At 39.6% G+C, this 26,592-nt stretch overlaps 1 protein-coding gene across 9 annotated transcripts in view; it reads right to left on the minus strand.

Annotated features, from left to right (window-relative positions):
• Positions 1–1,862: 1,862 nt before the first annotated feature.
• LOC123880900 overlaps positions 1,863–26,592 on the minus strand; it is a 114,959-nt gene continuing 90,229 nt past the window's right edge. For 8 of the 9 annotated variants that reach the window (XM_045929287.1, XM_045929285.1, XM_045929291.1 and 5 more), the window contains 31 exons: positions 25,861–26,502; positions 24,995–25,624; positions 24,549–24,854; positions 23,348–23,644; positions 22,199–22,849; positions 21,802–22,110; positions 21,389–21,709; positions 20,980–21,285; positions 20,579–20,890; positions 20,178–20,492; positions 19,770–20,096; positions 19,054–19,677; positions 18,225–18,533; positions 17,811–18,113; positions 17,412–17,720; positions 16,819–17,133; positions 16,349–16,648; positions 15,774–16,253; positions 14,998–15,354; positions 14,678–14,881; positions 13,998–14,180; positions 13,111–13,299; positions 12,156–12,920; positions 8,693–8,890; positions 8,420–8,611; positions 5,900–8,002; positions 5,378–5,766; positions 4,349–4,531; positions 3,438–3,708; positions 2,695–2,939; positions 1,863–2,592 (listed from right to left, as the gene is read on the minus strand). In XM_045929287.1, the coding sequence (XP_045785243.1) occupies positions 2,200–2,592; positions 2,695–2,939; positions 3,438–3,708; positions 4,349–4,531; positions 5,378–5,766; positions 5,900–8,002; positions 8,420–8,611; positions 8,693–8,890; positions 12,156–12,920; positions 13,111–13,299; positions 13,998–14,180; positions 14,678–14,881; positions 14,998–15,354; positions 15,774–16,253; positions 16,349–16,648; positions 16,819–17,133; positions 17,412–17,720; positions 17,811–18,113; positions 18,225–18,533; positions 19,054–19,677; positions 19,770–20,096; positions 20,178–20,492; positions 20,579–20,890; positions 20,980–21,285; positions 21,389–21,709; positions 21,802–22,110; positions 22,199–22,849; positions 23,348–23,644; positions 24,549–24,854; positions 24,995–25,624; positions 25,861–26,502 (12,728 nt within the window). In that variant the 3' untranslated portion in view covers positions 1,863–2,199. The remainder of the gene's footprint in view (positions 2,593–2,694; positions 2,940–3,437; positions 3,709–4,348; positions 4,532–5,377; positions 5,767–5,899; positions 8,003–8,419; positions 8,612–8,692; positions 8,891–12,155; positions 12,921–13,110; positions 13,300–13,997; positions 14,181–14,677; positions 14,882–14,997; positions 15,355–15,773; positions 16,254–16,348; positions 16,649–16,818; positions 17,134–17,411; positions 17,721–17,810; positions 18,114–18,224; positions 18,534–19,053; positions 19,678–19,769; positions 20,097–20,177; positions 20,493–20,578; positions 20,891–20,979; positions 21,286–21,388; positions 21,710–21,801; positions 22,111–22,198; positions 22,850–23,347; positions 23,645–24,548; positions 24,855–24,994; positions 25,625–25,860; positions 26,503–26,592) is intronic. The other variant, XM_045929283.1, reaches the window with a different exon arrangement.

The following is a 26,592-nucleotide window of genomic DNA, read 5'->3' on the forward strand; positions in this document are numbered from 1 at the left end:
CAGAGTGGGGAGGGCACTGGAAGGGAAGAGCAGAGGGGAGGTAAGAGGCCGCGCATGCGCTGTGTTGACCGCGATATGTAGCGCTGCGCCTGAGACGGCTATAGATACACACCAAACTACACTACAGCTATTGCGATTCAGTTATAGCTGTGGTTATAGATTACTTTACTCTATGATGTCTGTTTTAAGTAATGTCGCACTATTATTATATCATAATAAACTCAGACCAAGTAATAGCTCAACCCAACAGTCTATAAGTAAAGCCATGCATAACAGTACTAAGTATACACATTAATATAAAAAATGGGAAAGTGTGTCCGTCTGTCACAGTGGTTGCGTCACGAAATCTGCCAACTGTGCCGGTCAGAACATTCGCAGTGACTACAGAAGTCAAGGGAGCTATATATCTCCCCGGCAGCGGAGACGTTGACGAAGATTTTTTCTTATTTTCGTTTCAAAAATATAATACGTTAAAAGGAAAAGGCGACGGACTGACTGATCTGTCACGCACAGCTTAAACTACTGGAGGATGGATCTGGCTGAGCATGCAGATAGCTAGACGTCATAAAACGTAGACTAAGAAAAGATTTTTGATAACCTCTAAGGGGTAAAAAAGGGGTTCGGAATTTTGTAGTCCTCGTGGACAAAGTTGTAAGCATAAGGTACCTAATATTTTGTAAATTATATTACAGACTAGATGATACGCGCGAATTTGTCCGCGTGGATTTAGGTTTTCGAAAAATCCCGTGGGAACTCTTTGCTTTTCTGGGATGAAAAGTTGCCCATTCAATATCCGGCACGTAAGCTATCTCTAGCGTCCGTAGAAGTCATTGTCCGTTTCCGAGATGTAAGCTAACCCTCAACCATCACTTAAACTGTTGGGCCGTGCAAAGCTAGTAGACAGATAGACAGACAGACACACTTCCGCAATATGAATTATTTCTTGACTGCGTTCTCATCTCACGTGGTGGTACGATGTAGTCTAAGATGGAAACATACCTACTCGTATTAATATGGAAAGGCTCTTGCAGGCTGCAAATCTTTGATGGTAGGATTTGAGGATGAAATGCTCTCAGCCAAAGCCTTTGACCCGACCAGACTGGAGACAATTTATAAATGAGGTACTAGCAAATGCTCGCGACACCCGTCCGCGTGGATTTAGGTTTTTAAAAGTTCCGCGAAAACTTTAATTTTCCGGAATAAAAAGTAGGTACTTAGTCTATGTCACTCTCCAGTCCTTTAACTATACATACTTATATGCTAAAAATCACGTCGATCCGTTCCTGCATTGCGACAAGTTAATGTTGCATTTTTCTCCAGTTCCAACCTATGTTTAATAAGTATCGGAATTATGTATTTTTGGATCAGGTAGCACCACTTGTGCGGGTTGGATTTAAAAAATGTATATCTAGTTACTAGTAGGCAACATTGTTCAGAAACTGGATTCTCATCGCAAAACTTATTTTGGACTAACCCCTTGAAATTAAACCTACATTGAACCCGTTTCCACCAAATGGTAAGATGTGTGGAGCAATGAAAATGATAGGTGGGTATCAAATACATCCGATACATCCATAGCAACATAGCTTAGTCTTGTGGAAAAGCATGCCTAATCAAGAGCAAATCATAAAATTAAATTTTGAAAAGTGATATTTTAATACATACTCAAGACTAACAAATTCGCTTGATTGAAGATAAGCCGAAGCCAGTAGACCGCGTTCATGTACCTACGAGTACCATAAGAAAAAATATTATGTGACCTCGTTGTCAGTGCTCTACCCCCTCGGGCCTCGAAATTCCTAGGTGCTGCAATGTTTCGGCCTTTGACTCTTTTGCCTAAGCTAAATAATAAAACAATCTAATATATTTCAATATTTTATTTTATTAATAATTGCTTAAAAACTAAAGTCAATATTTATTTTACAAATTATGGTGATGTTGAATATTTAATAATTATCACAAAGTTCAGAGGAGGAGACAATTCTAAGTTAATCGAGATAAAAATAAAATTAAATAATCTAATTTAGGACGCCACGAGCGCGAACGAGGGAGGCGGCTAGGATGCCGCAGCGCTCGCAGGGCCCTCGCCCGGCGGTCCTCCGGCGGCGCGCACATTAAACCGAGTGAGTGAGAGAGAAAGAGCCGACACCGCCCGGCGCCGACGGAGGAGCGGGACGTAAGACTAGCTGGGATAACGGCCTAGCGCTGGAACAGCGGGTTGGGGAAGTCGGGCGGATGCGGCAGAGGCGCGGGTGCGGGGCGCGCGCGTCGCCACGCCACGAGCCAGCACGCTACCGCCGCCGCCACCGCCACCAGCGCCAGCAGCGCCGTCAGCGCCAGCGCCACGGCCAGTCCCGCCGCGGACACGCACACCTCGCTGCCGGTGCCGTTAGCGCCGCCTACGCCTGCAGCGTACACTCCAGACCCATCTCGCTGCGGGGCTGCTTGAGACAGATCTCGCCTATCGAGCGTGAGGATCTGATTTGACTCAACTGTCACCTCCTCTCGAAGCTGTCCCGCTAAGGGACCGTCTGTTTCGACTATTTCTCGTTTACGGCGTTTTCCAAACGCGTCGTATCCGCGACAGTTTACCTGAAAATAAATTAACATTTAATTAATCAGTAATTACCTACTAATTTTACTATTATAGATAATAATACATTCATAGTAGTTAGATTTTCGAAGAGTTCTTACCGGTTGACATTTTCCAAAACAGACACGTATATTACATTGGAATTTTATATTATCACTGCTGGGGAATTTAAAGGCATTGAAAGACGCTCGCAGTGCGCTTCCGTCTTCACTTCGTTCCCATTCACCAAAGATGGCCTTGTCGGTGGCACAACCATCTTCATCCGTAACTGTATATTCGTTTTCTATATTTGTTGAAACTTCACTTGTTTTTGCAATACAACTGCGGGCAAAGCCACCGTAGATGCCTAGAAAATAAATTAATGATATTACTTATACTTTTAAGGTATAGCAAATAATAAAAAAAGTCATGTAACCTTGAGGTGTGTTATTTTAGGATATTCATTAGGATACTAGAGCTGCTCCGGCCTACAACTTGGTCCGTGCGGAATAACCGATTCCTATGAAACTGAGATTTCGAAATAAAACCAAATCAAACAAGCATAATATCACACTTTGCAATGCCCTCTGCATGGGGAAGATGTGTTTAGTTCGCTTAAAAATATTGCAGAATAATAAGGCACTTAATACAAAACGTTTATTTGCGTAGTTAAAACATCACATATCTGACTTTTGAGTATGTCCTTCCCATCAGTGTAGATTGAATTAGCATGCTCTCGCGCACGATCACGTGCCGCCGAAGAAAGCCCTGTCTGATTTTTGGTATTTTTTTCAACAAATAATAAAAAAAAAAACCAGTCACTTAAGTAGGTATTATGATGCGCAATTCTATTTATTATACTTACTTGATGGTTGAACATCAACTTGCAGTACTAAATTTTCTCCAATTTCTGCGGAATTGACTTCACCGCCATTTTGGGAGACTATTCTCATCGAGCAGGTTGGTGGCGGTCCAGTATTTGCTATCGTGCCAGCAGTTGTCAGCATGGACACATTGAACGCTAAAGTCACGTTTTGTTCTCCGGTCTGATATATACATTTTATGTGGAAGGCTTTAGCATTCGATGTTACTAATTTCGGATGTTTTTGCATCACCAGTACGAAGCTCGCTAAACCCTGCAGGCATAATTTCTATTTAAGTACCGTTGCACATCAATAACATTTACAGAAAAATTAAGTGATGATGTGGATTTAGATTTTGAAACAGCCCGCGGGAATTCTCTCTTTTCCGTTATAATAATTGCGTAGCAAACATGCAATTTTGTTTTTAAAACACAGTCGAATTGAAAACCTCCCTTTTTTGAAGTCGGTAAAAAGTAGGTAGGCTTTGTCTGTCTCCAGGATGCAAGCTATTTATTACATAGATGATCCCGCTACTTCGTCCACGTGGATGTAGATTCTTTAGAATCCCGTGGGAACTCTGATTTTCCAGGACGAAAAGTAGCCTTTGTCCGTCCTTGGGATGCAAGCTATCTCTGTACCAAAATCGGTTAAACGGATGTGCCGTACAAAGTGAGCAGACAGACAAGACAAACATACTTTCACATTTATGTAGATATACAACACGCAACACGAATTTTGAAAATGTAAACGCAGCGCTGGATGTGCTGCCGCGCTGGGGCGGGGTAGTCCATCACCAGAAAGTGCTGGTGCAAGCTCAGCACCGCATCATTTAAATTACCGTTGCCAAATAATCAAAACGATTATACGATTAGTATTAAAGGTATAGTCGAAACTATGAGGTGTGTTAACTTACGTTTACGTGGACTAATCCACAATCACCGAAGAATACAGTAAAATCGACTGGTCTCTCTTGATTCTCTGTTGTATGTACAACGAGACGGCATCTTTCATCTTTGCTATAACCTTTGACGTAAAGTACTCCATTGAAATCCTTGATTTTAAGACTTACACTTACACCATTTGCCAGACAATGAACCTAAAAATACAAGATAACACATTATAATACATATTTCAAATCTAAATAAAATTTAACAGGTTGAAATTTAGCGGTTTAAAAAAAATTCAATCAATTTACAGATGATAGATATAGAGAGAGCCAGCGAGTGCCAGACCTTCGTTATTTTATAAAAACTCAAAGTTTCTCTGCGTATTGTTCCCAACACAGGGAAGATTGATCACGACTATGAATGTTTGGATCATGGCGGCTTGGGGAGATAACAGGTAAAAAAGTGTAAAAAAATCTTACGTCAATGTAATTTTTTTATATTTTCTTCGGAATATAGTTAGAAATTACGTCATGTACCTATTGCAAATCACTTAAAAGTCGTGGCTACCACCGGTTAGACTCCATAAAAGTTTAATAGTTTAAGCGTGTCTGGCAGGGGGATGCCATGATACTAAGTGTCTGGCAATGCATGACGTGATTTCTCTTCCAAAGAGAATATAAAAAATTACACTTTATACTTTGACGTAAGATTTTTTAACCTTTTTTTATCTGTTATCTCTCAAAACAACCATGATCCAAACTTCATAGTCGTTGATTATTCTTCCTTGTATTGGGGGCAATACGCAGAGAAACTTGCAGCTTTTATAAAATAACGAAGGTCTGGCCCTCGCGGGCTTTTAGTCCAATACTCGTATTGTTTAAACTTTAAAGAATGATTTGAATATTACAATATTCGATTTATCCGTTTTTGTTCAAGTGTGATAAATGTGTAATTGTTTTATGATAAATTAGTAAGGTGTATCGTGTATCATTATTTGACACATAATGCATATTATGTTTGAGGGATTTTACTCAAAGTTTTAGCATTCAGTTTACCTGCATATCTGGTAGCGGGAAGTCGGTGCGGTAGGTAATATTTGGTGTAGTTGTAGCATTGCAGTAAACTCTGGGATTGCCGATGTAGCCAGTGATACAAGTGCAGCGAGAGCGATGGTTAACAGCTTCACATGTCGCGAAGAGACCGCAGGGCTCCGCCTCGCAGGCGGGCACACATTTTTCATTGATACATCGTGAAGAAGTGTCGCAGTTGTCATCAGTGCGACAGCCACCGGGAGCGCACGTGTTGCCGCGCAGCGTGTATCCGCGCTGCGTGTCACACACGCATCGGCCTCTCGCATCAATCACGCGTCCTTCGTATTCCAAACAGGGTACGCATTCGCCAGTCTCGTCTACACCTTGACCTTGTATACATTTTGTACCCGGCGCTGAAATAATGTCAATAATAATGAATATCGTATGTGCGCATGTAAACATTAATTTGATTGTATAAATAATAGGTATGTACACTTTTAGGAATTATTTCACTAAATTATTAAATTATTTAAAAAAAAAACTCACGTTTATATGGCGTGCATTCTACAAGAGCATTTCCTCTGTAGCCTGGTAGACATTCGCATATCATGGTTCGAACTGGTAACGTATCGGCGACTTTACAGTCAGCATTGATTCCGCAGGGATTGGTCTCTAGGCAAGGATTAACGCATTTTGCAGATATGCACGCAGTTCCCGATGGACATTCTATGTCGGAAAAGCATCTCGGCTCCGTTTTATTGCAGCCACTTGAAGTACTTTCAAAACCAGGTGGGCAAACACAATACACTTCATGAAGGTGCACTCGGCACTCAGCAGGCTCATTACAGGTTGTGGAGGTACAAGGTTCAACACATTTCGAGTTAATGCAGGATTTGTCTGCCGTGCATTCGGTACTTGATCGACAGCCGATTGGTGAGCAAGCTACAGATGGGTTGCCTACAGTTCCAATTTGACAACGACATGAAGCACGATGTTCAACACCGTAACATTCCGCAGATTGTCCACAGACGTTTGGTTCAATACTACATGCAGGCACACAGCGGTTGTTAATACAGGTTTCGTCGTCTGCGCAGTGGCTATTAGCTTGACATTTTACGTCGTAACATCCTGTGCGAGGGTCGCCTATAAAGCCCGGTCTGCAGGCACAAACTGGTTTATGTTCTCTTATTTGACAATCAGTATTTGGTCCGCAATCGCAAGGATTCTTACAAACAGACGTTACACATGCGTTGCTAGAGGTGCAATCATTATCAATCTCGCAAGCTACTTCTTGAATTGGAGTAGATGGACGACAAATACCTTTTCCGCTGCTAACGTATCCAGGTGGACAGGAACAAAGCATTGTTCTAACAGGTAGTGTTGGTGATACTTCGCATTGAGCGGGTAAAGTACAAGGTTGTAATGCCGAACACGGATTAACACATTTAGCCGACAAGCACGCTAGTTTAGATGGACAGTCTGCGTCTGCATAACATTCAGCCGTAATTTGACGTCTACATTCTATATATGGGCTGCCTGTATGTCCTGGGTTACATTTACATACACCGATGTGATTTCGTACAAGGCATTCAGCGTTTTTACCACAAATATTTGCAGAAAGGCAGGGATTGATACACCTATGAGCATGGCATTGTTTGTCGAGTGGGCAATCGCCGTTAGATCTGCATTCAACAGCGTTACATCCAAAGTAAGCATCCCCTTCGAATCCAGAGCGACAACGGCAAAGTGGTTGTGACCTTTCTACAAAGCATTCTGCATTGGGTCCACATGTGCTATTTAACAGACAAGGGCTAACACAGTTGCCATTAACACATGCTTCATGTGATTCACATTCAGAATTTGAGCGGCATCCGACGATACGACAAACACGATACGGATTACCATCGAAACCATCCCGGCAAGCACAAACAGGTCTATGGTTTCGAATGAAACATTCTGCGTTGTCACCACAGTTACACGGGTTACGGCAGATCCTATTGACACATGATTCGTGGTCACTGCAGTCTTGATCGGTTGAACAACTAAGTGGCGGTAACTGGGCTAGTTTACATGTACCTTTTTCATCTGGTATGTAACCTTCAGGGCAACGGCATAGCAAAGTGCGGAACGGAATACTGTCAGAAACCGAGCATCGGGCGTTTGTACCGCATGGCTTAAGTTCTTCACAAGCATCACGGCATTCATCTCTAAGGCAAGCTTGACCGCTTGGACAGTCGCCATCCATCGTACATTCAGGTTCTCCAAATACTGTCGCTTTTTCACAGTGAGTCAAAGGATCTCCCATTGGAAGGGTAGCTGGACATTTACAGGATGCGGCATGGTTACGAGCAAAACAATTCGCGTTATAGGCACAAGGATTATGTCCTTCGAGCGAACAGGCATTGTGACATACTCCTTTAATACAGATACTGTCATCATTGCAGTCATTGTCGATTTCGCATTCAAATGCTTGACATTTGTTGTAAGGATTTCCATTAGTGCCTGAGGGACAGCGACATTGAGGCCTATGGTTTTCGCCAAAGCACTCGGCACTCACAGCACATGGAGCTTCTACTATACAAGGGTTGACGCATGCTCCATTGTAGCACATGTCGCTATTGGGGCATTCTGTATCTGATGTACAATCAACTGAAACAAGAATGGTGACGCATGAAATATACATATAAAATTTGAGCCTAGGCAAAAGTGAAAGTACAAGCTAAAGTAAAGTACCTAGCTAAATTCTGTGCTTAGAAGTGCAATATAAAATACATGAAATAGCAAAAAATACAGACGCTAAACGCACACAGGCAGAATAGAGCGGAGTTTTTTTTTGTAACAACTTAATTAAACTTAGTGTACAAAAATTCAAAGTGCATACTCGACACTTTGGTAGGTATAGATTAAAATTGGTATTCTGAAAACAAAACAAGGAGGACACGCAGCGCGTTTGACAAAGCGTAAAAAAAAGCTCAGTTTGAGTTGTTATCAAGAAAGAAGCAGCGCTTCGATCGCACTCTACTGTGCTCATGTGCGCTGTCCTTATTATTTTTTAAATAAACTTACGTTTAATACATCCAATGTATGGGTTTCCTGAGTGACTACGTTCACAGTAGCAAACTGGATGGTGTCTCACTACAGTACATTCAGCATTGGTGCCACAAGCACATGGATTGGCACATGCACCATTTATACACGCTTGAGATAATGGACAGTCAGAGTTAGCTTTGCAACCGACTGGTATAATGTCTTGTGATGCTGTAAAAACAATTAAATTATTAACTATATTAACTCTAGAAACCTGCTTTACTGAATCAGTATTTATCTGAAAATACTTACGCGGCGTGCATCGTATGTTTGCATTGCCAGAATATCCTATTGGACACGAACAATGTGGTGTATGATTTATGACGCGACATAGAGCGCCAGGACCGCAAGAATCAGTACATGGATTCACGCAGGTACGTTCGTTACAAGCTTGTTCCGGTCCGCAATCTTCATCTTTGTAACATTCCAGTATAGTAGGCTGTCTCGATTCTGTGACAAGAAAACAACTTCATTAAAGTTAACGTTCCATTTCAGTTGCTCTTGGATATAAACGTGTAAAATTAGGCTACTGGTATATTGCCTAATTTTTCACGTTTTTTTTTTTTTTTTTTTTCTTTAAATCTGGCTTTACTCTGATTAGCCAATGTCAAGTTTGTGATATTTTCAAGTTATTGAATTTAAACAAGTATGGACTCCGTCTGCGCCGGCGCCCGCCGACATACGCGTTGTAGTATGTGACCCACGGCACTTGAACACATATAATGTAATGCACATAGAATAAGTGAGTTCAGTATCATTAAAGCAAGCGAACCAACAACAAGTCTTTGATTGGGCCTCCAACGCTACATGGCGACCCTGCCAGTCGGTGTGCGCGCGCCTTCACCATGCGCGTGCACCGGCTGGGCAGCGTTTACGTTTGAGAGTTGAAAATTTGAAATTAATATTTATTTAAAGATAATACCGATATTTGAGAAATTAAAATTTGAATATTAAGAAGAGACAGAGATTTGAGGATTTAAAATTTGAATAATAAGAAGAGAGAGATTTTTATAGACAACACCAAATATTTCTAAATGGTCCATTGTATGGAATATGGCGGAGAAAGATCGACAGTGCAGAGACATAAAGCTATACATGGAATCATGAACATAATCAAGAAGATATATGTGTAAAGATAAAGTGTTTCGAGTTTCGATAAAGATAAGATGTTTCGAGTTTCGGTTTTCAATAATGGTGTTTTTTTTTAATGTGCAAGATAAATTTTGGACTAATACCTGAGTGAACATTTTAAATTAGAGACGAAATTAAGGTGTTTTAGAAATAATATTAATTGTAATTTTACGCTGTCCGGATATAAGTTTGGTTATTTACTTTTGTAACACAATTATTTTTCCTTCTTGTATTGACTGCATTTTTGACCTGACCGTTGACTTTATTTTCCGACTTTACTAAACTCTTTTAACTTTTGACTCTACTTACTAATTTTGAACCCGATATTATTTTGTTTTAGGTATCTCGCGATCTTATAGTTTAGGAATTTATTTGAGAAGTTATAAAATTAAGATTATAAATTGAAAATCGGTGATTTTCTTTGTGAGTAAATTTTCAGAAATTTTAGATTTCAGTTATTAAGCTTAATCTTATTTACAGTCTGTTTAAATTTAAAAGTGACTTATTTATGAAAGAAATATAGTTTTCATTTATTTTACAAAAATTCATATCTTAAATAGAAGAAAAGTACTTTTTTGATAGCAGTAAAATGTTCAGTTTAGTTTAGAGTAAAGGTAACACCTTACTTGGATTTTACGTTTTATTAAAAGCTGACTTTAAATAATAATCATTACTTGGGTATGATATTAGGTATCAAGAATTTCGTGATGCAATCAAATGTGAATATGACGCCGATGACCACAGTAAATAGGTCATATCAAATACAAAAGAAACGCTGATACGCACCTTTTCGTCTTGTATTACAATACTGTAATTGCAATTGAATTCAAAAACAATAGGTAGGTACCCGAGCAATGATAAAATGTATCTAAATGATAACTAAGCAACTTAATTGTTTTCAGATTTGTTTTGATTTCATAACTTAGCGATATTGTCGAGTATCTTTATGTGAAAGGTTTTGACAAATATAAATATGCGACGTATTGAACATCGTTGATGATGAATGATAGCAGGAGATATGCAAGGATATATTATGTCGATTTATAGACTCGTGACTCGTGACTACTTGAACACTATTTAGGAGTTCTCATGGATTTTACGTATTTTTTTTTTTTGCATAATGGATGCAAGGCGCATCGAAGGAATGTAATGATTTGTTTTAGATTTGAATTATGAGAATGGTTAACTTTTTTTTTGCAGAAGATGTAAGGGTTTGTTTTAATATGAAGTGTATTGAAAGAGTGTATGATTTGTTCAGGAATTGAATGATGAGAATGGTTAATTTTTTTGCAGAAGACGTTGGGGTTTGCTTTATTTAAAGAGAATGTAAGGTTTGGTTTGGTATGCATATGCGATTGGAATTAAAAGATAGGAAGAGATTATAAAGTATAATATAAATGTGAGGATAAGAAGTGATGTGAGTTACCGGCCCATCTCTTGATCATGTTGTACGCTAGTTCGTCTGCGTGAAAGACTGGAGCAAAAGGTACCAAAGTAATGAAAATAATATATAAATAAATGAAGTAATGGCATTTTGGGAATGGTATTATGGAAATGGAAATGATTTGGGAAAGGTGTAAAATATTTGTGAAAGGATATGGTATGAAAACTTTTGAAGATGGGTAGTGTTATTAGATAACACATGGCAAGAATTTTTTGTGAAAGGAATGGTAAAGTGTCAATAAGTTTATCGATTTTAGCTTTACTATTGTGGACGGATTGATCACCCGAACATCATGGTACAGTTAATAATCGTTACAACTAATTTTTTTTACAAGTTGTTGTGTTTGGAATGTATACTCGCCTTTTATCTCGATCATGCTGTACAGTAGTTGTCTGCGTGAGAGTAATTGTGCACAGGAGTATAAATAAATAATAAATGAAAATATGAAGTACAAGGTTAACCAAAAGTGGTTAAGAATATAAATGAAATATAATAATACCTAATATGATGAAAGGAGTTTATGCCATAATAATAATTATGTTGAGATTATGTTGAATATAATATAATGAACAATATGACTTATGTAATAGAAAATAGCGCGCGCACACGGATAGAGGAGAAATCGATTTCTAAACCGAAAAGGATTTTGACTGATTTGGATTGACTTATTAAATACCTCGGACTTGACAAATTTTATTAATTTTCTGCATTTTTTAAGACTATTTTTTTTTTCTTGTATTTTTCACTTTGTGTATTTTTTACGTTATGTCATTTTTATTGTGTTTAGGCTAAAAAAAAAAAAAAATGTTTTACTTAATTTTTTTTTTCAAGTGCCCTGGGAGGTGTAGTATGTGACCCACGGCACTTGAACACATATAATGTAATGCACATAGAATAAGTGAGTTCAGTATCATTAAAGCAAGCGAACCAACAACAAGTCTTTGATTGGGCCTCCAACGCTACAGCGTGGCGCCCCTTTAGAGCGCTTCCCATTCAGTTCCACCACCAAAAAACACCAACTAACACAAAAACCAGCCACTCTTAACAAAAAAAAACACTCCAAACAAGCACAGCACGCGCGCCAGCAAACGCCATCACAGACGAAGTCCTTTTTCACGTTTAATTATTTAAAGCGTATACCTGTATTGCATTCAATTCTTGGATTTCCAAAGTACCCTGGAGGACAACTGCAACGCGATACATGATCGGCGGTTTCACAGAGTGCATTGTGTCCACACGGCGCAGCTTTGCATGCGTCAATACACTTTCCACGGCGGCAAGTCTGGCTAGTAGCGCAATCCGAATCTGCAGAGCATTCAGCTTCTGGTGGCGATCGACATCCCGTGTCCGGTGCTGCGCGTCCCTCTTCGGGACACACGCAAGCGACTGCGCGAAGCGGCAATATGTCAACCGTTTTACAAATAAGACCAGTATCGCACGGATTACCCTGGCATAAATCGATACACCGGGCGTTAACACAGCCAAGTGGACGAGCGCAGTCAGCGTCGCTGGAACATTCATCTGTGAATTGTATGGTGGAACAGCCGCGAAGATATGGGTCTCCGTTGTAGCCGGGCGGGCACATGCATATCGGTCGATGAAGGCTGGCGGTGCAGATTGCTCCTGGTGCACAACTGTTTTCTGAACATACAGGTTGGCAGAATCTATTCAAACGGTTGCATATTTGAGTGTCATCGCAGTCTTCGTTGTAGTGACACACCGCAGAAATGCAAGCGCGACGCGCGTCTCCTTGCGTGCCCGCTGGGCAGCGACAAGTGGCCACGTGGGCGACAGTTTCGCAGACAGCGTCTCGACCGCACGGTCCTCCCTGAGTGCACGGGTCTCGGCAATACCCATTAATGCAGGCCTTATCGAATGGGCAGTTATCATCTGAGGTGCATTCGGCTGTAAAAACAAACAATTTTGTAATCAAGAGTTACATAATACCTATCAAAATTTAATTAAAAAGTTCATTTAGTAACGTAGGTACCTATACGTTCTATATTAATTTATGCGTTCAATACGAAACAGAACTATTATCGTCGTTAAATAGGACAGTCGTGGCGTCTAAATTATGTTTAACTTAAAAACTTACGTGTATAACAAGCACGGGAGGGGTCTCCAGCGGTGCCAGGCGGACAGCGACAGCGTGCGCGGTGCGCATTTGCCTCACAAAGCGCACCCGTGCCGCAAGCGCCTGCGCACGCGGAAACGCAGCGTCGGCCAATGCAAGCTTCTGCTGTGCCGCATTCTTCGTCGGATAAGCAAATTGGTCCAGGTGAACCTATATACAATCTTTGTATTAGCGCAATGTACAAATATAGACATTTTGTGGCTGTATGGGCAAGCCCAATTTAGAGAATTTAAAAAAGAGTTAAAAATATATCTGCCGCGCGCCAACCAAAATTTTCCTTAGTGTAAAGTTTGGAGATATTATGAGCGAAAAACTTAGAAAAATATTAAGTAGATATGTCTTCAAAATGCTGATAGGTATGATTTAAAAAATATTTTTATAAACCTACTTATTATATTATTATATAAAAAGTGAGTTACCACGGAGAAAATAACACAACTTGTATTAATTCAGTTTTCAGTATCTGTCTGTACAGACTGGCTTACGCTTAAGTAAGTGCAAAAAAGTTTTTGTCAGAGTGTGCCCAACTAGTTTCCCATATCATAATTTTTTACCAAATTTACTTGGGCAGAAAATACCTATGTATCAGATTATCTCTACCTCGCTCGATTACGAATACCTATGAACCTACCTACGGTACCGATAGTTAACATCTAACTGAGGATATAGGATCGTTCATTCAAGCTACTCATAGCTAGCTAGTTAGACTAGCGTTAGTCCCGGCTTAGATACGCCAGAGTCCGCATTAAGCTACTAGATCTTCTTGAAGCCACTGAATGGTTTTTGGCTCAGTCAGGCTATCTCTATGTTCGGTGTATGATGTAGATATTAAACTCTTAGGTACGTACTTGGCGTGCAAGCAACTTTGGCATCTCCTTGTAACGGTGGTACGCATGTACAGGATGCGCGGTGTGCGCTGGCATGACATTCGGCGGCTACCCCACAAGCGCCAGACGCACAAACATTCTTGCATTGACCCTCGAAGCATTGCTCCTCGTCACTACAATCTGAGTTCTCTTTACATTGTCCTCCTAATCAAAAACCATGCACATTTTAATTAACCAACTGGAAAATGGAATATATTATGATGTTCATTTTAAGCTTACTACGGGTTCTGAGCAGGTAGGTAGGTACCTGATGTGCACTTAACAAGAACTGACATTGAGAACATCAATTAACTTAATTAATAGGTACAGGAAATGTGTAACCTCTGCCAAACCCAAAAGGAGAATATTTATATAAAGTAATTTATGTACAAGTGTATAATACAAAATATAAACAATTGAAATTTTTTGGCTGCAGATAGGTTTCTTAAATGCTGAAGTGTAGTTCAACTCACGCTGTGCTAGAATATAATATTTGTGTCCTGTTGTACCGAAAAAAACAATATTAAGTACATATTAATAAAAATAAATTATTTTTGATGATGACATCGTTTAAAGAATTGTCTTATATATTATTTATTCATTCATTATTTATTTAAGAACGTTCATTTTAACATAAACTTGTAATAATATCCATAACTCACGTGGGTTGCATTGCACAGAGGCATCTCCGGTCAACGGCGGGGGACACTCGCATACTAAAGTTCGGAAGGGCAACGAATCTGCCACCCGACAAACAGCTCGAGTTCCACACGATGTTGAATCACATGGATTTCTGCAGTTTCCTTGTAAACAAGCTAATCCCGGGCCGCACTCTGCATCGTAAGAGCACTCGCTCTTTTCTTGCACTAAAATAATATTTTGCAGTGAGGTTAGGTAGGTAATAGGTGTATATACAATGCTTCGCAAATGTATATGTAAAAACTTATGTATTAACTTATGTAATACGAGTATTTCAGCTTACCTAGTTTACATTCAATCTTAGGGTCGCCCTGAGTACCACGTGGGCATTCACATATTGGAGCATGTCGGACGACATTACAAAGTGCTTCCGGCGCACAAGCACCAGGGCACGGATTTTGACACTTTTTCGCTCTGCAAGCTAACCACGTAGGGCAATCGTCGTCTATTGTACATTCATCTCTTTGGCAGCCAGTCCACGGGTCTCCTCGAGTTCCAGAATCACACTCGCATGACGCTATATGACCGCGTGCATAGCAATGGGCATCAGAACCACATCGTACGCGTAGACACACTTTTACACAAGAACCGCCTTCACAACTCTCGTCATCAGGGCAGTCATTGTTGCTGTGACATTGAACTGTAAAAGAGAGTTATTTGTTATCACTTGTATATTATTCAACTTCCTTACTAAATAAAATTAATATTATGCAAAAGTGTGCCGGTCCATCTGTCTGTCTGTTACCTTTTCACGACTTAACTGATTACACTCGCTTAACCAATTTTGATACAGAGATAACTTGCATCCTGGAGGCAGCCGTAGATTAATTTTTATCACAAATAATCAAAATCTTTTGGTTTGGTTGATAAAAACAACGGAATTTTTAAAACAAATCTAAGATGTCCAATGAAGTCGCGAGCGTTATCTAGATACCATAAAAATAAAAATAATTTTATCAACAATAACAATATTTGATTAAATACGACGATACGATTAATCTGATAGTTACGATAAACTGAACTTTTGTGCAATAATATGAAAAGATATATTTAATCTACCTGAATGACATCCTGTGTAAGCGTCACCTTCGTAACCAGGCAAACAAGTGCATCGTGCTCTATGTTGCTTCGCTATGCATCGCGCATTTAGGCCACAAATTGTAGGTCCACAGGCTGCCGTACATTTTGTATCAATACAAGCCGCGTTATCGGCACATTGTTCGTCGCGCAAACATTCTGGTATAGGTGGTGCTGGGGTAACTTCGGTAATACGTTCACAACGTACAAATGAATATCCAGTGTAACCCGCTGGGCAAGAACAAACGGCAGAATGTCTGACACCTGTGCATATAGCATTAATACCGCAGGCGTTGATGCATGGATCTGAGCATTTTCTGTTGATACATGATCGATCTCCGGGGCAGTCGTCATTCACAACGCACTCTGGGTAGGTACAGAACCCGTCGCGGCAAGTACCATGGGGTCCGCAAGGGTTAGGGTCGCAAGGATCAAACACTGTTGGAGTCGTAGGGGGTGTATCTAAAAATTAAGTAATAGTTTAATTATATATGATAAAAAATAACTAAATATATTTCATGTATCACTTAAACTGTCATAATATTGTATAATCTAACCTCTAACTCTGCAATTTTGGAATGGATCGCCAGTCATAGAAGGTGGGCACGAACATATCGGAGCATGATCAAATACTCGACACATTGCACCGTTTCCACATGCGCCAACACACGGATCGATGCATTTGTTCCGCACACAAGCTCGATCACGTGGACACTCCGAGCTTACAACACATTCGGGCCGACATCCAGTAGATGCAGCATTACCACTAGTGCCGCTTGGGCAAGAACATACTGCGTTATTGCCTGCTACTGTACATAACGCCCCGGGTCCGCAAGGTGATGGTGTACAAGGTGGCGCTGAAATCAAATGTATTTATTAATTCATTATTTGATAAACACTCGGTAACAACGCAAATAGGGCGTAATGCGCCAAGATTAACTTATGAATCCTGTTACTCTTTGTAGAAATTATTTGTTCTTTCTTTTTGCTTATAGCTTTAATTTTTATTTCTTCTTCGTATATTTACCTGATGGGATTATATCACATCGTTCGAATGCATTCCCTCTCGTTCCAGAAGGACATGAACATAGAGGAACGTGGTTCACAGTTTCACATTCTGCTCCAACACCACAGGTTCCTTGACATGGATCGCGACAGTGTGATCTCATACATGCGCGATTTGGAGAGCAGTCTGAATCAGCGACACATTCTGGACGGCATCCAGTGTATGGATCGCCGCGTAAGCCTGGCTCGCATTCACAAGAGGCACTAGTACCTCTCGTACGACATATTGCACCAGGTCCACATGGTGATGGATTGCATGGGTCATTTGGCGGTCTTACTGTAAATTTGTAAAAAGTGTGTTATAATTACAGTCACCTTACAAAATAAGCAAAGATTGTAGCAAGCTTATTCGCTAAAAACAAACGTGAAGAGGTCACTTTGAAAAAACGCGAATTCCTTAGTTTCGCAAGTAAAACCCATGCCTAAGTTTTAAAAGCGAAAACATAAGTTCATCGCAATCTAATTCATGTTTATATTTCCTAGCTTATTTTAAACTAGCAAAAATTTAAAACCATCAGTTTCTAAAAGCTAAACTTTCAGGTGAATCTGTCTTACAAGTATTTTCGATGTGTCGACATTCTATAAGAGGGTTGCCAGTAGTAGATGGGGGACAATCGCAGCGTGGTTCGTGTGCGAATGCTGTACACACAGCTCCTTGCCCACAAGCTCCAGGACAAGGATCAGCACAACGTCTGTTTAAGCACATGAGTTTCCAGTTGCAGTCACTAGACTTAAGACATTCAGGACGGCAAAATGGAGGAGTGCCTATGAAGTCTGCACGGCACCGACAAATGCTATCAATGCAATCAGCATTCGGACCGCAATCTGGACATGGTGATTTCGTCTCCGCTTCAATTCCATAAACTGCAGACACAAAAAGAATGAGTTAAAATTCATTAAATTTTTAAGGATCTCTATCTTATATGTATATCCCTTAGTAGAAAATTATATTACCTGGCAAACAACGTATGAATGGATCACCAGTGTAATGATTTGGACAGGTACAAATTGGGGAATGTGACTTGGTTCGACATTCAGCATGCGTTCCGCATGAACCCGGGCAAGGGTCTCTACACTTATTATTGCGGCATGCCAGAGTTTGTGAACAGTCTGAATCAACACGACATTCAGGGCGACAGCTCGGTGGCTCTTCGTACATAGCAGATCGGCAAGCACAATGAGCTACAGTACCAGCAGCTCGACAAATGCTATTTGGTCCACATGGATTTGGTGAACACGGATCAGTTACAGTTGGTGCTGAAATATAGAAATATTACACTTTGTCTTGCTTTCTCAACAGTCCATTTGAAATAATAAAGATAATTTTACACAACATTAATTAAAACTACTTTTGAAAGGAATACAAACCTATGACGCGCCGGCAAGTAATAAATGGATCCCCTTGTAGTGGTACTGGACATTCGCAAATTGCCAAGTGGTTATATACATTACATATTGCATTTAAACCGCAGGCATTTTTACAAGGATCAACGCATTTATAATTAACGCAGGCTAATTGTTTCTGGCACTCATTATCAGTTGTACATTCGGGCCGGCATTCCGTGTAAGCATTGCCGTGATATCCGAGGATACACGAACATGTTCCATTATCACATATTGCATTTATACCACAGAATTGAGTCGCACAGGTATCCAGCGGTGGCAAGTTAACTGTATCTGTTAAAAAAAGAGTAATTAAATAAGAGACTAATATGCTAGTATACTATTAGGTAAGTAATTATGGGTGTGTCCAGCGTGCCTACAATGAAACTAATATGGGTAAAGTCGTTAACTGTTAATGCAGCGGTTTGTACTAGTAAATAATAGTGACAGTTTGGACGATAAAACGCAATTACAGTTTGAAACCGTTAAACAGAATTTAAACCGTAATTGTACAAAAAAAAAAACTAAAACTAAAAAAAAACTGGCACGGTCATTTTGCTGATATGATATGGATTATCAAAATGCCTGGTTGCCTTTTGATTTTGTAAATATAATAATCAAAAGTATTTAATTATCATTATTATTGTATTGTAAAAAAATATGTGTTAGAATTAAATAAGTCATTTGAAAAGTTTAAAATCATGTAGATAGGAGGAATTTGCATCTTTTGTTTTGTGGTTAATATATTATACAAATGACTGGTTTCGGAAATAAGGGCTATTTTTATTTAAACTAAATTATATACCTAGCGTACCTTTAAGTATTTCATAGCACCCGACGAATGGATCTCCTCTGTAGCCAATCGCACAAGTACAAATAGCAAGGTGGTTCATTGCGCGACATTCCGTGTTACCACCACATGACCCCACACACGGATCGACGCATTGTTCGCGTACACACGCCTTATCTTTTGGACAGTCTTCATTAATTGTACATTCAGGAGAACACCGCGGAGGAACACCTTGGTAGCCTGGTTTACAACTGCACGAAGACGATCCACCTACGTCTCTACAAATAGCAAACGGACCACAAGGGTTTGGTTCACAAGGCGATGTGACCGGCGTTGGCAATATATGTACTTTTGTACATTTTGTAAATGGATCTCCTTCAAAACCTTGAAGACAAGTGCAGTATGGACTGTGACGGTGAACACGGCATTGAGCATTCTCTCCGCACGTTCCAATGCAAGGATCTACACATTTTTGCTTAATGCAGGCTTCAACAAGTGGACATTCTGAACTTGTTACGCATTCTGGTCTACAGTTTGGTGGGTTACCGATAAATTCTGGCAGGCAGGTGCATACAGCTTGTCCATTTACTGTTCTACATGTACTATATGGTCCACATGGTGATGGATTGCATGGATCTCTGGGTATTTCTGTTAAACAAAGTTTAGCTATTAAGTAAATTGTTGAAAAGTTAGCCATAGAAAAATAATTTATAACATCAAAGTGACAATGAAAATTTTACCTTCTCTTAAGGCGCAGTGATCATAAGGATTACCCATGTAGCCAATAACGCATGAACATTTAGCTACGTGATTAACTGTTTGGCATTCAGCATTTGTACCACAGTAGCCTATACAAGGATCTTTGCATTTATCGTTTATACAAGTTAAATGTTGTGAACAGTCAGAGTTCAGTAAACATTCTGGCCTGCACCCTTCGTAAGGGTTTCCGAAATATCCGCTTATGCACATACAACTTGCTGCATCATTTCGTTCTTGACAAATGGCGTTAGATCCGCATGGATTTGGCGAACATGGCTTGACTTGCGCCGTCGGTTTTTGTATGGCCACTAAAAATAGTAAATTGTTAAAATAGAGAATTAAGACAGTTTTTAAATTTTATATTAAACCAAAGTAACAAAAATTATTACCTTTAATAAGTTGACATTCATCAAAAGCATCGCCTTCGTAACCAGAACTACAGGAACACATTGGTGAATGACTAACTACGCGACATTCAGCGTTCAGTCCACAAGCACCGATACAAGGATCGGCGCACTTATTGTTTATACAAGATTTTTCGAAGGAACATTCACTATTAGTGATACATTCAGGTCGACAATATGGTGGGTTTCCAATAAAGCCCGTCAAGCATGTACAAGACGGCGTATCTCCAACTTCACGACATAGAGAGTTCGGTCCACATGGCGAAGGCGTGCAGGGTGATTTTGTTGAAGGAATTTCGTCTGTAAAAAAGAAATTGTACATTATTAAAATGACGTGAATATATTTCTTTTGCACGAAACCGTATTTTATATCACAATATACTTACATGGAATACTTAAACATCGCGTAAATGGATCCCCTGTAAGTCCATTTCGGCAATAGCATATAGGTTTATGATTATGAACTTTACATTCCGCGTTAACTCCACACGATCCTTGGCAAGGATTGACGCATTTCTGATTAGAACATGACAAGAGACTTGTGCAATCTGAATCAACTAAACACTCGGGCCGACAAGATGGCGGCATTCCAATGTAACCCAAAAGACAGGAACAGACAGCTTGATTCTGCTTTGTGCGACACTGGCTATTAGGGCCGCACGGAGATGGAACGCATGGATTTTTCTTCTCTTGCTCAACTGGAAACGAAAACGAAGATGTTAAAAAATACATTTTTTTAAAACTATCTACCTACTTACATATTTTTAATATCTACTTAATTTCTTACCTTCAAAAGGTGTGCACGCGAAGAAAGCATTTCCTATGGTGTTTTGTGGACAGCTACACATAGGTATGTGATTGTAAACGTCGCATATCGCATTTTGACCGCATAGATTTATGCATGGATTAAGGCATTTATTATTGATACATGCTAGATTCGATGAACAATCAGAATTATGGGTGCACTCAGGTCTACAACTTAAGTAAGGGTTCCCGAAAAAGTTTGTTTTACAAGTACAAACTCCATCATTACAATCCGTATTTGCACCACATGGGCTCGGATTACATTTATCGTATGCAGTCGGTACATGTTCTGAAATTTAAAAAAAAATGGTTAGCTTAGGTTATGAAATATCTGCATATGGAAAAATAGACCTGCATTCCTCGATTACTAATTAAAAGTACTTTGATCTTACCTATTTCTTCAATAGCGAAGCAACTTTCAAATGGATTTCCAGTATACCCTTCAATACAGCTACAAACAGCGGAATGTTGGTGAACTTGGCACATAGTTTGTAGACCACATGAACCGAGACAAGGGTCTCGACATTTACGATTTATACAGGCTGAACTATATGGACAGTCTGAGTTGACAGTGCATTCTGGTTTACAGTTGGGCGGAAGTCCAATAAAGTTCTCCAAACAAGTACACATCGGTATTTTATTTATGGTCTGACAAACTGAGTTCGGCCCACAAGGAGATGGTGTACATGGATTAACATCGGCAGATGGTATATCTGTAATAAACGTTGGTTTTAAGTATATAACCATCCAAACAATGTACCTACATATTCGAATGTGAAATTCAACGATTAAAATGTGATCTTACCTTCTATTAAAATGCATCGTGTAAACGGATCTCCTTCGTAGCCTGCTCGACAAGAGCAAATAGGTGCATGATTAATTACTTTACAGTTCGCGTTTTGTCCGCAAACGTCGATACATGGGTCAACACATTTTTGTCTTACACAACTCTTAGAATTTTCGCATTCTGAGTTTATAGTACATTCCGGACGACAATTTGGTGGGATTCCGATGTACTCAGGCAAACAAGAACAAGATGCAATACCGTTATTATCTTTGCAAACGCTATTGCTTCCACATGGATTAGGAACACAAGGCCTTTGTGGTTCGGGAGCTAGAACAAACATTTTTTTAGAAATACCTAAATAAATAGTTTATTTGATAGTGTAATACGAGAATATGATACTGCTAACTATACTTACTAGGTTCATTAATAATATTATGACAGTAAGCGTATGGGTTGCCTGTGTATCCTGGAGAACATTTACATATTGGCAAATGATTAATGACATCACAAATAGCAGTTGTACCACATACTCCTGGGCACGGATCTTCACATTTATTTCTTATACAGGCTTTGTTAAATGGACAGTCAGTATTCGTAACACATTCAGGTCTGCAGGATTCGTAAGGGTTACCAAAGTAACCAGACTCGCAGATGCAAGTGGCAGCGCCATTAGCTAAAACCTTGCATCGAGCGTTAATGCCGCAAGGTGCGGTATCACAGGGATCTCGCGGTTTGATCACTTGAAGTACTTGTTGGCATGTTGCAAATGGATCTCCTGAGTAGCCTTCCTTGCATGAACACATTACAATGTGATGTTGCACGGTACATATTGTGTTAAATCCGCACGAATTAGGGCATGGATCTGTGCATTTATAATTTATACATGTTTCACTAGATCGGCACTCTTCATTGACCGAACATTCTCGTTTACAATTAGGTGGATTTCCATCAAATGTAGGTTGGCAAGAGCAAATGTATGAATCACTATTAGGAGCTGATTTACAAATGCTGTTGGGTCCACATGGCGACGGGGCGCAAGGGTTGCTAAGTATTTCTTCCAGTTGAACTGTAACAATAATGAAGATTAATTTCTTACTTAAATTTTTAATTTTGAGGAGGAAGCGTTTTTTAGTGTTCCTTACCTCAAAAGGAAAATGGAACCCTTATAGGACCACTTTTTGTCAGTCTGTCTATCGTGTCTGTTAAGAAACCTATAGGGTACTTCTCGTTGAATCATAAGTTTTTCAAATAGGTAGCATAAGGTAGTAAAGGGAAAAATCCGAAACCCGTGAATTTGTCCTTAGATCATTAAAAAAAAAAAAATTTTATGCGATGGAACGAAACCGTTCGTGTGCGAGTACGACTCTCACTTGACCGGTTTTTTCCTGATGATAGGACTGGGGCTCGACTGATCGGCAGCCGCAACATCGAAGACCGGTCGGCAGCTCGAGTGCGATAGCCAGTCGGCTTTTCTCAATATTTCACACTGAGCTCATTGGGGGCATCGTCGATCCTCTTTTCAATTAAGCAAATAAATGTTTAAGAAATGTTTAAAAAAAATTACCATAACAATGCGTGAACGGAGATCCAGTGTACCTCGGTGGGCAGGAACAAATTGGATTGTGGTTGTTTACGTGACAAACAGCATTAGAAGCACATGATCCTGGGCAAGGATCTTGACATTTTCGATTAATGCATGCCAAGGATGGTGGACAGTCGGCACTTTGAATGCATTCGGGTCTGCAACTTGGTGGATTACCAACAAATCCTTGTACGCAGGAACAAGTTGCTTGGCCATTTAATTCTCTGCACACACTGTTTGGCCCACAAGGAGAAGGTTCGCAAGGTCGAACAATGGGATCTAAAATAAAATTAAAAATCTATAATACGAAATTATATTCTTCGTAACACAGGGTTGTAATTTAGATATAACATTTTATTTTCATTTTTTCTTTGTTTACTTCAGTTTTAACATTCTAATTTATATTGTATAGTATTGGAGTCAAATTATTTAATTAATGTAACTGGGCTTTGTCCGTTCTAATGAAATAAATAATTTCAATCCATTCTATTTCAATCATTCTAGGTAACCATAAAGTTAAGTTTCATTTTGTGTGTAAATAGAATGTTGCAATAACGATAAATTATTGGATAGAATCAGGCGTTACTTTGCGGAAGTTCATGTTTAGCAAGAAACAGTTAAAAATTATTTTGCTATAATCCGCCAACAGGATAAATCTGTATGGTCAAACATGCAGTTACAAGCTAAGCACCGCTTACCTCCCCAACCAAGCAATAAAGCCAAGTTCCCAAGCAAGCACTGCCACCACCATTCACATGCAACACCACACAAGACTTTTCCACTACTCTCGACGCACGTTTCGCCCCGACACCGGAGCATCCTCAGGAGATTTTGACTTTACAATGCTGTATTGTCAAGCTTGACAATACAGCATTGTAAAGTCAAAATCTCCTGAGGATGCTCCGGTGTCGGGGCGAAACGTGCGTCGAGAGTAGTGGAAAAGTCTTGTGTGGTGTTGCATGTGAATGGTGGTGGCAGTGCTTGCTTGGGAACTTGGCTTTATTGCTTGGTTGGGGAGGTAAGCGGTGCTTAGCTTGTAACTGCATGTTTGACCATACAGATTTATCCTGTTGGCGGATTATAGCAAAATAATTTTTAACTGTTTCTTGCTAAACGATAAATTACTTAATTTTTTGTAAAGTGTGTTATTATAGTATATTTTAGTTTATTATAGAGTACTTACTTTTAATTTGGAAACATTCAGTAAAAGCATTTCCAGTCATCCCACTAGGACAGCTGCATACAGCCACGTGGTTATATACATTACATTCAGCATTTCTTCCGCACATATCAATACACGGATCAATACATTTGTTTCGCACACATGTCTTGGATGTCGGGCAATCTGTGCTGAGCACACACTCAGGACGGCAACTAAAGTAAGGATCGCCGTGATACTCTGGAAGGCAGTTACATTCTCCGTTGTTGCTACAAATGGCGTTAGGTCCACATGGCGAGGGGTTGCATGGATTGATATCTTGAATGATTTCTGCAAGCAATTTGGTTAGTTATTTATCAGTAGTACATACAATATTATAGTAAACTTAATAGCTTAAAAATTTATAGGCACAATTTTTATCAAAGTACCTAATCATTTTATTTTTTAAATAATTACAAAAGAGACTGTACCTGTTTTTTTAACGGAACATGAAACAAATGGGTCTCCTTCGTATCCAGCGGGACATGAACACATGGGTACATGGTTAACAACATCGCACACGGCTGATGATGCGCAAGATCCTAGGCATGGATTTTGACACTTCATATTGATACATGCTTTATCATTGCTGCACTCGGTGTTGAGTACGCATTCAGGTTTACAATAAGGAGGGCTTCCAAAGAATCCGAGCAAGCATGTGCAAGAAGGAATTCCACCTATGTTGCGACATTCAGCGTTGAGACCACAAGGAGATGGTAAGCATGGATTTAATGGTTCAACTATAGATGGTTCCGTTTCGAGGATGTAGCAAACTGAAAACGGATCCCCTGTGTATCCTTCTTTACACGAGCAAATTGGATTATGTTTGATCACTCGGCACATCGTGTTCACGCCGCATCCTCTAGGACACGGATTAATACACTTGAAATTTTCACATAGTTTATCTAAGGAACATTCAGCAGCTGTAATACATTCCGGTCGGCAGTCTGGCGGCGATCCTTGGTATCCACTCAAACATGTACAGATAGCCAAATCATTTTGAACTCTACATTGACTATTTGGTCCACACGGAGAAGGATCGCAAGGGTCAACTTTTTCCACTGTAAATAGTGATTAAAACATATTAATGGCGAGGTCTTATAAATATTACACTATGCAGTGGATTTTTGGGGTACAAGTATACTACAGTCGAACTTCGGTTTGTTATACTTGTCTTGGTCCTCTTTGAAAGCATATATTATAACTATTAAGATATTTAACCGAATACAATTATTAAAGAATGATTTTATGTATGTAATTACAATCTACATAAAGTAAGTATAAAATATAGGATTACCTTGAGGTTTAAAAGTACAAATTTTGTACGGGTCACCATAGTGCTGTTCTGGACAGCTACAACTGGGTATGTGATTAACAACATTGCAGAAAGCATTTATTCCACACGTCCCCGGACAAGGATCCCGACATTTATTTTGTTGACAAGCTTTGTTAGATGGACAATCTGAATTTAATAAGCATTCTGGCTTGCAAGATACATAGGGATCACCGAAGTAGCCAGGTTGACATGTACAAGATCCTATGTCATTTTGTTCTCTACATTCAGCATTAGCACCACAAGGAGACGGTATACATGGCGTCGGTCTTTCTTGTGTTATTTGGGCAATGATAATATTGCAGTATACGAAGGGATCACCAGTGTACCCGCTTTGGCATAAGCATATTGGGGTGTGGCTGATGACTCTACATTCAGCATTTATACCACAGGAGCCAGGACAGGGGTCTTTACATTTTTTATTTATACATGCCATAGTTGTTTGACATTCGCTGTTACTAGTACATTCAGGACGACAATTAGGTGGTACACCTATGAATTCTGGCAAACATTTGCAATCTGCGCTCTCTCCATTTTCCGTACAAAGTGAGTTAGGTCCACATGGTGAAGGTAAACAAGGATTTATTTTGACTGTTGGTTGCGCAACTAAAAAAAAACTTAATATAAAATTGCCGTTCATAATTAACTTTAAATTGAATGAATAAATGAATTTATATCGATTACAAAACCACAAAT

This window comes from Maniola jurtina, chromosome 3, assembly GCF_905333055.1.
Source record: "Maniola jurtina chromosome 3, ilManJurt1.1, whole genome shotgun sequence".
Classification (NCBI taxonomy): domain Eukaryota; kingdom Metazoa; phylum Arthropoda; class Insecta; order Lepidoptera; family Nymphalidae; genus Maniola; species Maniola jurtina.